The following is a 13943-nucleotide window of genomic DNA, read 5'->3' on the forward strand; positions in this document are numbered from 1 at the left end:
GCCACCGCCAGGATCCGGGACATCAGGTGGGTCAAAGTACGACTGGCACCCCTCCCACGTTGGGAGGCCATCCCCAGCTGAGCCTCCGCCGTCTTCCTGCTCCAGCGTCGGATGTCCTCCCACCTCTTCCGGCAGTGGGTGCCCCGTCTGTTGTGGACCCCCAGGGTCCGGACGTCCTTGGCGATGGCACGCCAAATAGCGACTTTCTGGTGGGCGCTGACCTATGTGACATGTACAGGGAGAGAAAAATATTCATCACCTTCTGCATGCTCGATGTGAGTGGCCCCCCATCCCCGCCCTTGCCATGTGGCACATGCTCTCATCTGTCGTTTGATGCATGCCTCAATCGCTCCCCTCCCCACCATCTTTCATCCACCCCACTCAACACAGGCATTGCCCACTAAGCATGGTCCCAGTGTACCTACCTGTTGGTCTGGAGGACCGTAGAGTTGCGCATACTGGGGGAGGACCCCATCCACAAGTTTCTCCAACTCCTCCGATGTGAAGGCAGGGGCCCTTTACCCAGTCGCATGAGCCATTGTCTCTTCCAGACCGAGGTCACAGCAGCACTTGCAGTATAGGTCCTCTCCTGTGGAAGATCAGGTATCGAGTGATTAAGCAGATAGAAAATGGCGGTCACGCCCGCGGCGGTGCGTACCGCGGCGGTGCGTACCACGACCGCCGGCGCACATCGTCATTGGCTCCTGAAACCCATAGGGTTCAACGTTAACCAATGCGGCTTTGCGCCGCGGTCTTCGACCGCCTACCGCCACGGTGTGCCACGCCAGCGCATTGACCTCACATCCCACTGTCGCACTTCACAGTTCAGGCAGCCGCCATTTCAAGGGCCCACATGGCTTAATTTCTACTGCGTCACACATACCTAGGCCTTGCATCAACACTCATACAAACTTTTCAATGCATTGGGAATCGTGTTATGTGCAAGCTGTGGGAACGTACCTTTGGGTTGTTTGACTCTGTGCTCGCTGTTGTCCTTCATAGGCACCGTCCGCTGGGACATGCGAGGAGATGGAGGAATCTTCCCGTGTACAGACCGCTAGTGGACCTGTCGACAATGGAGGAACGACATGTCATACTGACATACAGGCTTGACCGAGCCACTATACAGGAACTGTGTGCCCAGCTGGAGCCAGACCTGATGTCACCCATCCGCCAACCCACAGGGATCCCCCCTCTAGTGCAGGTGCTGTCAGTACTACATTTCTTTGCAAGTGGCTCATTTCAAACAACAGTGGCCATATCATCAGAGATGTCCCAGCCCATGTTTTCCAAGGTGTTGTCCAGAGTGTTGTCTGCCCTGCTCAAACACATGCAGAGCTATATCATTTTCCCTGAGGTGGGGGATTTGGTTACAGTGAAGGGTGATTTCTATGCCCTTGGACATATTCCCAACATCATTGGTGCCATTGATGGGACCCATGTTGCTTTGGTCCCCCCCAGCAGGAGTGAACAGGTGTACAAGAACAGGAAGAGTTATCATTCCATGAATGTACAGATGGTGTGTTTGGCTGACCTGTACATCTCCCATGTTAATGCCAAGTTCCCTAGGTCAGTGCATGACGCGTACATCATGCGGAATAGCAGCATCCCTTACGTGATGGGTCAACTCCAGAGGCACCGTGTGTGGCTAATTGGTGACTCTGGTTACCCAAACCTGTCCTGGCTACTGACCCCAGTGAGGAATCCCAGGACAAGGGCAGAGGAACGGTACAAAAGAGGCCCATGGGCGGACTAGGAGGGTGATCGAGCAAACCTTTGGCCTCCTGAAGGCCAGGTTCAGGTGCCTCCATATGATAGGTGGATCCCTAATGTACTCACCAAAGAAGGTGTACCAGATCATCGTGGCCTGCTGTATGCTTCACAACCTGGCTTTGCGACACCAGGTGCCTTTTCTGCTGGAGGATGGTCCAGATGGTGGTGTTGTAGCAGCTGTGGAGCCTGTGGAGAGTGAAGAGGAGGAAGCCGAAGAGGACGACATAGAGAACAGGAACACAGTAATACAGCAGTATTTTCAATGACACACAGGTAAGAGTACACACCGGCATATTACATTTACTTAAAGACTCCTATCTCTCTACTGTCTGACTTTTTCCCCCAGTGTATGGTAACTGAGTTATGACTTCCCCTTCCATTTTCAGAGCTGTGGGCCCCACTGCGTGACATCTGCTTTGTTGCCCCATGGACTACAGCTGTGTGACAGCGGTTTGTTGGCATCACAATGTAAATGAACATTTTGACACGGTCATGTCTAATACATTTGTTCAAAATCACAGCCAGAGTCCAGATTGTTTTGTGCAATAAGTGTGTTTATTCAAGTGCTCTAAATTGGTGGGTGGTTGCAAATCGGTGAGGGTGGAGGATTGTCCATGGCAGAGTCCAGACTATCAGTATCACAGGTGCATTGTCCAAATGCCTGTGGAAAGTGGAGCAGGGTCAGTTTAAGGTTGGACAGGGTGTCAATGTGGGACAGTGGGATGACAATCAGGGCGGTATCCTTTGCTGGCGGGGGTCTTGACATCTTACTCTGTCTTCTTCCTGGATCTCAGGGCTCGCTTGCGGGGTGTTTCTCCTTCTGCAGGGGGTGGGGTTCTGGTGGCCTGTCTTGTGTCGGGGCCTCCTGTCCACTAGCGCCGGCGGAGGTGGTAGGCAGTTCTTGGTCCATGCTAGTGTCAGGGGCCCTTTGAGGTGCCACAGTGTCCCGCAATGTGGTGACTACCTGATTCAGGGCCACTACGATGGTACCCATGGCAGAACTGATGTTTCTTAGTTCCTCCCTGAACCCCATATACTTTTGCTCCTGCAGAAGCTGGATCTCCTGAAACCTGGCCAGGACCGTCGCCATCGTCTCCTGGGAGTGGTGGTAGGCTCCCATGATGGAGGAGAGGGCCTCATGGAGAGTGGGTTCCCTGGGCCTGTCCCCTCCCTGTCGCACAGCAGCCCTCCCAGTTCCCCTGTTTCCCTGGGTCTCTGTCCCCTGGACCGTGTGCCCACTACCACTGCCCCCAGGTCCCTGTTGTTGTTGGGGTGGTGGGTTCCCTGTAGTGGTGGACACACAGCTGATTGAAGTGTCCTGGGGACAGAGGTATGGGCCCGCTGGGTGGGTGCTGTGCTGGTGTCCCCAGAGGGGGGAAGGTCTGCTGTGGCCTGTGGCTGTCTGAGGGGAACCGACTGTCCTGAGGTCCCCGATGGACCGGGCTGGTCATCTAGATCCAGGGAGACAGAGGTGCTGTCATCACTGTGGGCCTCTTCTGGGGGTGGAGTGGACATTTGTGGACCCTCCTGCGCGGTGACCTGGCGTTTGGGTCCTGCAGGGGTATAAAAGTATGGTTATTGCTTCTGTGTGTGCCATAGCGTGCAATGGGTGGGTGCCCGTGTACCCCAGTGCTGGCATTCCTTTGTGGGGGCTGTTGTGACTGTGGTTTGGGGGGGGTTGTATGTGTATGTGCAGTGGGCATGCTTTGGTGATGGGTGTCCATGCTTTGTTGACGCATGCAGGGCTAGGTTTTGGGATGGGTGGGTTGTGATGGTGAGACATTTGCAAGGAGTAGGTGTGATGGGGTGGGGGTGAGGGTGGGGGTATGAGTTGGCATGCAGGTGGGGTGGGGGGGATAAAGTAGTTAAAGGTTTGACTTACCAGAGTCCATTCCTCCAGCTACTCCTGCGAGGCCCTCAGGATGCAGGATGTTCAAGACCTGCTTCTCCCATGTTGTAAATTCTGGGGGAGGAGGTGAGGGTCCGCCGCCAGTCCGCTGCACCGCGATGTTGTGCCTCGATACCATGGAATGCACCTTCCCCCGTAGATCGTTCCACCTCTTCCTGATGTCGTCCCGATTTCTTGGGTGCTGTCCCACAGCGTTGACCCTATCGACGATTCTTCTCCATAGCTCCATCTTCCTGGCAATGGTGGTGTGCTGCACCTGTGTCCCGAACAGCTGTGGCTCTACTCGTACAATTTCCTCCACCATGACCCTGAGTTCATCATCAGAGAACCTGGGGTGTCTTTGCGGTGCCATGGGGTGGTGTGGGTGATGTGTCGGGTGGATTGTGTGGTGCTAAGTGTGGTGATGTGTATTGTTGTGTTGTGTGAAGTGCATGCAAATATTGCTGGGTGACAGTGAATTGGGCGTCTGGGTGCTCGGATGTCTTTTCTCGGTGCGTGTTCACAAATCTCTAGGAGTGGAGGTTTGTGAGTGATGTGGGTGTGTGCTTTATATTGTATTGGGTGTGTGGGAGTGGTGTGTGTATGTGTATCAGGTGTGTATATTTTGAATTGTCCAATGTGGCTGTGTTTTGGAGGTGTGTGTGTATTTTGAGCGCGGCGGTGTGTACCGCCAATGGAATACCGCGGTTGAAAGACCGCCGCGTGGATTCGTGGGTCGTGATAGTGTGGGAGTATTTCTGTTGGCCTGATGGTGGAGGTTTGGTCATCGCCAGTTTCTTGCTGCCCTTTGGTGTGGCGGACTTTTGTGGATGTCTGTATTTTGGCGGTTTGCCTGTTGTGGGTCAGAATGACCATGGCGGTTTGCCGCGGCGGTGTTATGGCGGTCTTCTGCACAGCGGTAAGCGCCTTTTACCGTCGAGGTTGGAATGACCCCCATAGTTCTAATGTGGGCATAATAATAACGGAGGTATCTGGCAAACTTCCTAAGAGCCCCGGGAGCAGATCTGTTAACTCGTGACCGTTAGGCAGTAAACTCTACCACAAAAGGCCCCCGTGCCCAAGAGTGTCACGGGATCCCAATCAATCCGTGTTCCCGCACTTGATTTCTGCCACTTTGTAAGATGGACTATGACATATTCTTAATTAATGTTCCAAAGCTGAAAGCCGGTGCTAAGGGCCAGATGTAGGTAGAAAGCAAATTTCGAGTTGCAAATTGCGAGTCCTTCCGACTCGCAATTTGCAGCTCGCAATTTGCTATGCAGAAAGGTGTCTCAGATACCTTCTGCGACTCGCTATGGGGTCGCAAAGACCCACCTCATTAATATTAATGAGGTGGGTCGCAGTTTGCGACCCCATAGCGAGTCTGGGCACTCACGGGGATGGTGGCCTGCTGGAGACAGCAGACCACCATGTCCGTGACTGCTTTTAAATAAAGCAGTTTTTTTTTTTCTATCTGCAGCCCGTTTTCCTTAAAGGAAAACGAGCTGCACTTTTGTTTCGTTTTTTTTCAGAGTAGGCCGTGGTCCATAGGACCTCTGCCTGCTCTGAAAAAATAATTTTGTGATCATTCACAAAGGGGAAGGGGTCCCATGGGGACCCCTTCCCGTTTGCGAATGAGTTACCATCCACTTCAAGTGGATGGTAACTGCAAGCGGTCGCAAATCAACTTACATCGCGGTGCGAGTTGCAAATAGGAAGGGAACACCCCTTCCTATTTGCGTGTCGGATCCGACTCGCAAAATGTGTTTCTGCATCGCATGCGGGCATTAGCGCATCGCAAGCGGCGTTTTTCGCCGTTTGCGAGGCACTAATGCCTTACTACATCTGGCCCTAAGGAACTACCTGACTCATTAACAAACAAGGTCACCTATTAGCTCCTTAAGATAAGTCATTAGAGAGGATAGCTTGAAGTTGGTTAACCCTTAGATCACAGGGGGTTTAATAGCACTAGAACATAGATTCAGACCCTCTAATGATTCTCAAATAAGACTCAAGATCAATGCTCCACACACCCCCAACCTCACTAGTAACTTGCCCTGAGACCCACCTATCCTCCGGCCCTCTTCTATTTCAATCATGGTTTATGCAGCCAACTTATCTGATATTGACTGAATGATACAGGAGCTGAATGAGATTGTCATATTGCCAGGACAGGAAATAAAATCTCCACATACTGAAGTGATAGGGCTAACACTTCATTCTTAATGCTCAAAGGCAGGAAATTTGAGGGCACACATTAGAGACCCTAAACCCTCAGCGTTGCAAGTGTCTTGAACATTGAACCTAGTAGGGCAGGAAATTAGTAAAATCTTCAGTGAAAATATCAGTCTGAAATTACTATCCTGAAATGTTCTGGGGTTACGGCCAAAATGGGGAATCCTGAATGGGGAACGTTCATGGACCAGCACCACATTATCCTACTCCAAGAAACCTGGGCAGCTGAATTGGCATTAGATCAGGGTACATTACATTCTCCTCTAATGCAGAACCCTCAAGTTCAGAGAGGGCGTCAGGAGGCCTTTTGATAGGGTTAAGGTTGGACCTCTTTGATGGAGTTAAGCGAATCCCAGGCAAGAACAGAGATATTCTAGTTATAGTAATTAATATTGTCTGTAAGTCAAGGGCTGGACATATCAACATTTTTAATATCTATGTAAGGTCAGTAGCCCTTAAGGTGCTTTCTGCAACAGTAGAGTACGTGTCATCTTTGATTGAGTAGTCAAATAGTAACCATTCAAAAATTATTGCAGGAGACTGTAACACCCTCATCCTTCCAGGTATTAAGATCTGGATCCAGGAAGATATAATGAGCGATCCCAGGAGATCATCTTCCGACTGCCACTATGTTCAGGATGCCTAAGACCTCTGCCCAAATTGTCAATCTGCTAGTGACTTGTGAGCTAAAGTTAGTGAATGGGTCCACTCCCTCTGATTTTCCACCCCTACCAACGTTTAAGAGAGGGATGTGTTCCAGTAACATGGACTATACTTTCTTAGCTAGCTCATTATGGTTGTCTTTAATAGACATGCGGGTAGTCCCAAGGCCAGACAGTGATCATGATGCACTGAATGCCCTCCTATGTAGAGAACCATTTGTAAACATTAATCTCTCAGCTCATAAATGTATAAGTTTAATTGAGCCCAGTAACAACAGAAGGTCCATAAAATGGCAAAGTGTTGCAACCAATACTAATATTCAAACCCAAATCTACAACCCATTTGTTGATAAATTACCCCACATGAAGGTCAGGATAAGGCTCATATAAACTTTGTGAGCATTCACTGTGAACTTATGGAGTCTCTCCAACCCCTTTTTATGAAAGTGGGCCGAAGAAATGCTATGCACAAAAGCCCTTGGACAGTCGAGGTTCGCAGGTGTTACGGGGGGGAAGGGGCGACACGCACAGGGAGCATTTGGGGTGCTTGGGGTGAAATATTAATAACATGTAAAAAATAAAATAAAAAATAAACTTGCCTGCACGCCGTGCTCTAATGCCAGTCCTCCGTCTACTCTGCAGGCTACAGGCATAGGCTCCCAGCCTGCCCTGTGGCCAATCCTGATGCTGCTCAGAGCAGCGTCAGGATTGGCTGGGAATGTCCAGCTAGGGTACTCCCAGGCAGACTGGGAGCCTGTGCAGGCTCTCTACAGCCCGGCAACAGTGTTGCTGGGCTGGAGAGAGCTTACTGCTCATGTGTGTTTGGCCGATCCGAGACGACCGGCCAAACATACATGCACTCTGAGGGGGATTGCTGTGCACTTCCCCTCCCTGCTCGTCACCACCATGGCCCGCCCCTTTAAAAGAAACAATAATAAGCAACGTTTATTATTGTTTTCTTTTAAAGGGTTTGCAGCTGCCGCAGCTATCGGGGATGACGCTCCCCCGCTCTACTGGAGTAGCCGCCCCTGCCTTTGGGTTGGTTTACGAGTTAGTACAGGCTAGCCAAAACTAATCTTCTGGAAGCCATTCAAAGAGAAGAAAGAGGGGCTATTTGCGCAGCGAGGAAAGAATATAGGACCATCCTTGCTCAAGCCAAACAACACTGGGAGAAGGCACAATGGGAAGAACTGGTAAATGCTTTGCAGAATAGGAACACCAAGGGCTTTTGGAAGCTTCTAGCAGAGAGGTCACATACTATAAAAAAAAACACCTGGAAACAGTAGAACCAGAGCACTGGACAGCTCACGTTGGTGAGCTTTACAAGGCTTGGCAAAAGGACACACTCAAGATTGACATAGTTCCTCCCACATCCCTCTTATCAAGTAAGGGTTTGGGAACCAAGGGAGATCTGAAACACTTATAACGGAAGGAGAATGACTGCCCCCAAGCTCATTTATCACATACGATAGGGGCTAATGTAGGCAACTCCTTAGTCTTTAGTAAAGAAGAAACAGCTCAGGCTCTAAAACAAATGAAAGTGGAGAGAGCACCGCACCCAGATAGTATTCCCGGCGAGTTATTCCTTTCTCAACCTGAGATCTGGACCCCCAACTTGAATGCTTTGGGAAACAAAATTGTGAGCAGAGAGGAGATCCCCTCTTCATGGAAAGAGCTATAGTCCTGATATATAAAAAGGGAAAGAGGAATATACGATTTAACAACAGACAGATTAGCTTGATTCACAACAGCAAAAAATATTTTCTAGGTAGGTGCTGATAGGATTACAATCTTGGATATCAGATAATAAAATACTTTCAGAAAGCCAAGCAGGCTTTTGATCAAAGGATAGTGCTGTGTACCAAGTCTTTTGCTTCATGCTCACTTGTGGGAAGTATGTAGCTATCAGGAGGGACCACCTCTATGTTGCCTTTTTTGATTTAAGGTTGGCCTTTGGCTTGATGTCTAGGGAAAGCTTTTGGAAGGTTCTTGATTCCTATAGCATTCCTGCAGACGTTCTGTGAATCCTACATCTTTTGCACACAGACATGTATGCTCAGGTTAGGTGAATCAACAGGGGGATATTACCCCCAGAATTCCAATTAAACATTGAGTTCGGTAAGGCTGCGGTCTAGCTCCCATGCTCTTTAGTCTGTAAATGAATGGAGCTGTGGACTGGATAGCCCATTGCAGACATGATGCCCCTGAATATGCAGGCATTGGCCTGACAATACTCATGTTTGCACATGATACACTCCTTATCTCTAGAACACAGCAGGTCTTCAAGTACTCTTGGACAGCTTCTCTAAATTGTGTTCTGGCAGAGGTTTAGAGGTGAACCCTTTGAAGTCTAAGTGTATGGCTCTGAACCCTCATAAGTCTTTCACAGGCAGGATGGGGTTGGATGGGGTGCCCCTGGAACAAGTCAAATGCTTTGACTACTTGGGCATCATAATTACTACAAATCTGTCCTGGGCCCCTCAGGTTGAGAAGAGCAGGGCAGCTCTCCTTCAAAGATCTTCTGCTGTAGTAAGGAAGAATAAGGCCACCTCTAGTGGTGCTGTTTCCCCTTCCCTCGAAGTCTACAGGGCTACCACTGTAGCAAGAGCCACTTATGGGGCTGAACTCTGGGGATGGGTTGACATGTCCACACTTAACTGTTACTGAAAATAATTTTTTAAGGTCACTGTTCACCCTTTCTCAGAACACTCCTCTCATTTCCTTTGTATGGACCTCTCCCTACAAAGAATAGACCATGTCATCCATCTAAAAGTATTGTCTTGTTGGGTGCGTTTTTGGTCTACGGAGGAACTAGGCCCGTTTAGGGAAGCACTGATTGAGTATTTTGGAATTGATATACATGCCGAACCCCATGGCTGAGCAGATGAGCAAACTCAAACATCTAAGTAGGGAAATCGGGATGCCAGAAGTGTGGGAATCACCTGTCGCCTTAAAGAAAAGTATCCTCACTAATTTGAAACAAGCATACTGGGATTACAAGATGCAACAAATATGGAACAAGCAAAAAGGTGGCAGTTTTAGTGAAAATTACTTATTATATAAATGGTATTATGGTTTTGAAATGCATCTGCATAGGATTTCCCCCCCCCCCGAGAGTGAAAACATTGTATATGAAATATAGATTCAGCATCCTGCCCTGTATTCCCTTACAAGGAAATGAGATGAGGAAGGCTTCACATCCCTGAACTGTCCATTTTGTTTGACCAATGCAAAAACAGAAGACCACTTCTTGTTTTTTTGGCCAATTTATGTTAGACCTCGAAGGAGGTGGATTATCCCTGTCTTCAAACTACTAGGTATGTCCCAGCTGGGGGTAGCAAGCAGAGTTTTCAAATATGACATTACAGAATATATTGTCTTTGCTGTTTCCAGGTTTCTAACTTGAGCATGGAGAATTGGGGGAGCGAAAATTTTAGGCCTGATTTTAGCCCATAGCTTTAACATATTTTTATTTTATGGTGATGGCTGTATTTCCTCAGTTACAGCTAATGTTATTTGTAGAATTCTGTTTCTTAATTGATGAGTATTACTGTTTCTTCTATATATGGAGCACTGTATTTTATTGATTGAAATGATCGGGCACACATATACATACAGAGTGGGTGTTACCCGGAATTTCTCTGATTTTGATCTCCACAGAAGTTTCCAGATCTATTTCTTTTTCTACATTGGTAGAGTATGGAAAGTTTTGCAGTGATTGGTCAAGTGGGAGGAAAGATAAAATGGGGGTCTCAAAACATGTTTGGGCACCTATGCATTTTTCCATAGACTTTGTACTGACATGCCCAATGTGGTCAATGCGATAACACTGTGTAATGGGGTGTCCAATGTATAGTAAATTAAAGGTGGTGCGTAAATTATAAATCGTAATTTATAACTGGTGATGCATGAATGAGAAATTTAAGTTAGAACTATACATATAGAATTTCTAAAGTTTCCATAACTTATGTTGAGTTTGTATAGAAAGAATAAATATATTTTATTTTTCTCACTTAGCTTTAATATTTGTTTTTATCATGAAAATAAAACTGAAAAAACAAAGGTTCCAGGGATGTTATAGTTAGGTTCAGATTTTACACACAAAACCATTGAAATTCAGCAGTTATTGTTATACGCATCTCAAGAAACTATAATTTGCACCTCCTCAATGCACAGTTTTCTCATCAATATTTGTATTGCAAATGTTGCATTGATATTATCAATAATGTCATAGAAGATGCCATGACTAATGTAATATGAGGGGTAATTAGCAGAGCAGAGCTTTTACAATTGAACTGATCAACAAATTAACAATTAATTAAAAAATAAGTAATTTAAATGAAATAACTTACACAATTGTGACTTAATAATATCATTTACATAAAACAATAATGCACAATAGAATAATTGGAAAACAATATTTTATTCAATTACAATCACTGCAGAACCACTTCTCCCGGGCATGTACATTTAGACTAAAAAATAAATTCATTGTTGTACAGCTTGTATTATACAGACATCCCTCAATTCAAACATCCAATATAAGGCTTTATGTGAGTGTTGAAAACGTTTATTACTTGTAGCATATGCTTGCTGATGATTTTTGCATTCTATATGCGAATCTGTCTTGCTAACAAGAACTATTCCTTTTTTCCAGATCAATGTTCTCTCCCAGCTGCGTCTCTCGGGCCTCTTCCCTTCAGCATACTGGTGTGGACAGGCCATTGTGGATATTCCACTCTTCTGGCTTTTGCTTATGATAATGACTGTCATTTTGAATACTTTAAAACTCAGCATTTCACTGACTGCCTCTGAGTGGACTGAGCTAGTAAGTCGAATTGAGACATTAATTTCCTAACTAGTATCACTCTTGCATTGGAGCGCATTCATTAATATTTTGTGAAATTTCTCTTTTGTAGTGAAATGTGGCTTGGGTCTATCTTGTGTTGTTATTTTATTATAAACATTGTCTATACAACATACCATGGAGAATAGTTCACACAAAAAAATATCTTAACAAGACATTTTCAGTATGAACCAGTCTCCTTTTGGTATCTTGAAATACTATTTTTTATTTAAAGTTACATAAGTAATACGAAACTGCGAAGAATTTCATGTAGTTATGGTTTCGTGCAATTTGGGAATAAGGCTGGTGTGATTAAGATTTCACCCTGGCCTGTCTACACAGAGAATATTGTATAAAACATGCTGATGGAAGGAGTTCTTGCCACTTCATTGACATTATTACTGTACACTAAAGTTTCTTTGCATGCAGTTTGGTTCATGCTGCTTCTAATTGTTTGGCTAGGAGCCAACAGTGAGCATTCACTTCCTATATTTGTGCATTAGTTTTATACAAAGCTGACAGTTCTGATGGTCCTCCCTCTTTCAAGTAGGAACATTTTAGCATGACAAATAAAGGGATTTTTTCAGTCCTTTGACACTTATGAGTTAAGGAATATTGTAAGAAATTGGGTTACTGGTTGGGAGGTGGGGTGAAACCCTTCTCAAGCAGCCACAATTCTTTTCAGGTTAAAGTTGTACATAAATCCCAATTTAAACTGTGCTCATCTCTCTGGTAGCTTGACGCAGAGCAGTCAGGCTTAACTTAGAGGCAGTGTATAAGTATTTGTGCAACAGTTCAAACAGTAATAAAGTGAAAGCACCACACAAACCATGTGGAGCGGAAGCGATGCGTTAGTTCTGAGGGGCTGCAAATCTGTGATGTGAGGTCCTGTGTCATCGCTGAAGGTCTTGTGACCAGGGGCTTGCAATACGAAGTCCAGCATTGAGGATAGGTTGTGCAGTCAGGACAATATGTTTCTTCTGAGGAGCTGAGAGCCTGTGATGCAGAGTTTGCTTTGCCGTTGAGTCTGCTGTCAAAGAGAGATGCATGGGCCTGCACCAAGAGTCCTTCGTGATGGTGTGGTTCCAATGAGGCTGCGGGCTGTGAGAGCAGTGCAGCATCCTTGCCACTGGAAGATCCAGGCAGCAGAAGCGATGCATCGGTTCTGCTGGAGGTTGTGATGCGCAGCAGAGGAGATGTGTCAGTTCAACTGGATACACAGATGGGCTAGCAGAGCACCTTCAGGCCCACTTCTAAGGGTTCAGGACTGGGGTGGCACCACTTGGAAGGGTGGGACTCATAGATGTTCAGGTGCTGGGGTCAAGGTTGTTGGAGCCTTCTGCCCCAGAGGCTCAAGCCAGGAGGGCAGCCAACCAGCCCTTGGACTCACTGTAATGGTCCTGGGTTCAACAGATGTAACCCTAGTCCTTCTCACCCAGGCAAGAGGGCAGCAGTCAGCAGGTTAGTACAGCAGGGCAGCAGACATTCAGAACAGCAGTGTGGCAGTCCTTTTACCAGCACAGCATTCAAAGATCTGGCTTTCAGCTGTCAATTTTTAACCACCACACCACCCCAGTTTGGACCCAGCCATAAGCAAATCGGTTTTGACCCTGCTCCCCATGGGAACACTGCAGCCCAAACTGCCAAGCTAGGCCCTCCTGGTACCGGAAACAAACATCCTGGGACAGGTTTTGGGGTATCACCCCTCATCAGCCAGGCTAGCTTAAGTCCTGTGGCCCATTGAGCACAGGACGTACATCTGGGCATACCTTTACCACACAGGGTGAGGAAAGCAAAAAGAACAGATGATAGACGGAATGCTGAACAATGCAATAATGCACCCCTCTCTGAGTTGAATCTATTGTTCACGCAGGCTAACATGAATGCAGTGGCGCAGTGAGTACTGGACCCACGCCAGGGCATACCTTTACCATTTAGGGCGACAGAAGCAAAAGAACAGATGATGGATGGAATGCTGAACAATGCAAACATTCACCCCCAGTCACAATGATCTGGGTTTAACCCATTGTTTTTTTGCCCACTACGCCACCCCAGCTTGGAGCCAGCCATATGCAAATCAGTCTACACTCTGCTCCCCATGGGAACAGTCCAGCCCAAACTTCCAAGCCAAGTCCTCCCTGGACTGGAAACAAGCATCCTGGGACCAGTTTCGGGGTATCACTGCTCATTAGCCAGGCTAGCTTCGATCCAGTGGCACAGTGAGCACTGGACCAACTTCTGGGCATACCCTTACTACTTAGAGTGAGAAAAGCAAAAAGAACAGATGATGAACAGAATGCTGAACAATGCAAACATTCACCCCCAGTCACAAAGATCTGGGGTTAATCCATAATTATTTTGCACAACACGCCACCCCAGTTTGGTCAGTTTGACAGTTTGGGATGGATTGTTCCCATGAGGAGCAAGATCAAGACTGATTTTCACATGGCTGGGTCCAAACTGGAATGGCATGGGTAGCAAGAAAACAATGGATTTAGGCCGAGATCTTTGGACTGGGGTGAATGTTTGACATTGTCCA

At 47.0% G+C, this 13943-nt stretch overlaps 1 protein-coding gene across 1 annotated transcript in view; it reads left to right on the forward strand.

Annotated features, from left to right (window-relative positions):
* The window catches only part of LOC138245863 (ATP-binding cassette sub-family A member 9-like), a 2236336-nt gene that overhangs the window by 1371964 nt on the left and 850429 nt on the right, over window positions 1-13943 (forward strand). The window contains exon 24 of the mRNA XM_069199841.1: window positions 11216-11386. Within this exon, the coding sequence (XP_069055942.1) occupies window positions 11216-11386 (171 nt within the window). The remainder of the gene's footprint in view (window positions 1-11215; window positions 11387-13943) is intronic.

The sequence above is a fragment of the Pleurodeles waltl genome, chromosome 7 (genome assembly GCF_031143425.1).
Source record: "Pleurodeles waltl isolate 20211129_DDA chromosome 7, aPleWal1.hap1.20221129, whole genome shotgun sequence".
In the NCBI taxonomy this organism is placed as follows: domain Eukaryota; kingdom Metazoa; phylum Chordata; class Amphibia; order Caudata; family Salamandridae; genus Pleurodeles; species Pleurodeles waltl.